We start from the raw sequence: 2,106 nt of genomic DNA on the forward strand, positions 1-2,106 counted from the left end.
TGTTGTACAGAGTTTGAATACAAGTTATAGCATAGGTCATATTAATGTGGAATCAAATCTTGAACCAGAGATATGCCGTGTAATTGTGCCGAGAGGTCCATTCGGGTGTAACGTTAGCTCAGGTGTAGGGTGTAACGTTGAAGTTGACTTAAATAATAAAAACAGAAAAATAACTAGCATAAATCCATCTTCACCTAAAACTATTAAGTATCAATTTGATTTAAAAAATAAATAAAAATTCTAAGATGCTATCTCAATCATTTCTAACCTTGATCAATCTGGGAGATTAATAGATTTAGGATTACAGTGGATTTATGCTAACTAAGTAAAGCTTGTATTTAAAGGCATCACAAAGATAAAAATCACAAACAAAGGGGCTCACAAAACACACATGCATCCCTAAGCAATGTTAGAACCGGCGTGCCTAAAACATTATCTCAGGGACTTGCACCCAAAACCCAGACTTCTGAATTGGCTTACTAGAGTACTAAATGCTTTTGGTGCATGCAGTACTTCAAAAGCCACCATTGCTTTCCTGCTAATGTATGTTTTAGAGAATGCAATAGTAATAGTAACAATTAGCCAGGGGAGAAATGATAAGTACCAAAAAAATTGTTGTTGTCTGAGACGAATAATTCTCCGTTTAAGCTTGATGCTGACAATGAATAGGGCAATTGATTGAAATCCATAAAGGAAAAAACCCTGCAAAGTGCTATATAATATACAGGTTGTGCAAGCCTGTGGATCTGGATTGTTTACCAACATGTGCAAAGGGCTTAAATACAATTCACTGAAGCCCAGAAATCACCTGCTGTAATGTTACTTAATCATCCTCTTCTTCTGGCCTTTGTCCAAAACCTCTGGGCCCAGACTTGGCTAATTTAATCCGCTTGGGCTTTTTCTCCTTCTTTCTCTTAGCTTCCTCCTCCTTTAACATTTTTTCTCTCTCACGTTTATCTGAAAAGTCCGTAACTACGAGGTAGATCACCTGTTGAACAGTACAATAATTGAATTATTTACTTACGGTATAGGGTAAAGAATTTGAAAAAATGCAGTAGAGAAAAACATGGAGGAAAGAATGAAAATTTACCCCAGCGGTGAGCAAAGAGAGGGCAATGAAGGCAGCAAGGAGGAGAATGGAAATGAACTGGCTTTCAGTAGTATCGGGCACAACTTCTATCGCTGTTTGAGACTGTGTTGGTTCGATAATCTCATCCCCAAACGCTGGAGACGCCCTCCATAACAATTCAATCCAAATAGGAAATTGGATGCTCAGGGTTGGATTCAATCTAGCAGATTCTTCCCTCTTGGATGAAGAATCAGCTCTGAGCTCTTTGCGCAGTGCATTGGTTCGAATATGTCTGAGGACCAATTTGTTCCTGCCGTGGAGTTGAGATATTAGAAAGGGCAAAGTATGGCGGTTGTCTCTATGAGATTTTGTACTTATGAGTCCAGGAAATTGAGGAGGAAGAGTACCTATTTGCAGGATTGGCACAGCCATTGCTGCGGATGTGGTCTCCAAGGTGTCCAAGGTGCCCAAGTTATGCAGGGATATTGTATTGGGATGATTGGTTTGTTATCATTGATGTACTTGTCCTAAGAACCAGGTCATATTGGGGTGAAACCCCGGGGAATGTTAAAATTCCTCACACGTTAGCCTCAAATCGAATTGTTACCACTAATAACACATCTAGAAATATATGAAAGTATAGAATTAAAAAAAAATTGACATATATATACTGTCTAATAAATACAAATTTTGTTTTTAGAATATTCCGCAAAAGTGAGGTTGTTTTACTCTCTTTTTTTTGGTATGGAAATACACAAGTATAAAGAAATACATGTTTACTATGGAATTACTTAATACCTATGGCGTGTAAGACTTCTACATAGTTTTAGCTCCCTGTGTTCTACTCTCTAATTTTCAACTCACAATTGCTTTGCTCAATTGTGGAACAAGATGCAATAGCATAGAATGGAACTCCTACTCCTCCTAGCAGCCTAGTGTTTAACATAGGCCAATAGCCAATTACGGGTAGGATTTGACTCTCTCAACACTCAACTAGAGTTACAATTTTGGACCTTCAAAGTTTTTTGAAAGTCCAC

General features: G+C 37.9%; 1 protein-coding gene across 1 annotated transcript; it reads right to left on the reverse strand.

Annotated features, from left to right (window-relative positions):
* Window positions 1-392: 392 nt before the first annotated feature.
* Window positions 393-1,671, reverse strand: LOC149154214 (uncharacterized). Its single transcript, XM_089441083.1, has 2 exons — window positions 1,091-1,671; window positions 393-988 (listed from the first exon to the last, which is right to left on the reverse strand). The coding sequence occupies exons 1-2, from the start codon at window positions 1,499-1,501 to the stop codon at window positions 824-826; spliced, it is 576 nt and encodes a 191-aa protein (XP_089297209.1). The 5' UTR covers window positions 1,502-1,671; the 3' UTR covers window positions 393-823.
* Window positions 1,672-2,106: the final 435 nt, after the last annotated feature.

This window comes from Pinus tabuliformis, chromosome 9, assembly GCF_031772625.1.
Source record: "Pinus tabuliformis cultivar Carrire ecotype Pingquan chromosome 9, CPIR1, whole genome shotgun sequence".
Taxonomy (NCBI): Eukaryota; Viridiplantae; Streptophyta; class Pinopsida; order Pinales; family Pinaceae; genus Pinus; species Pinus tabuliformis.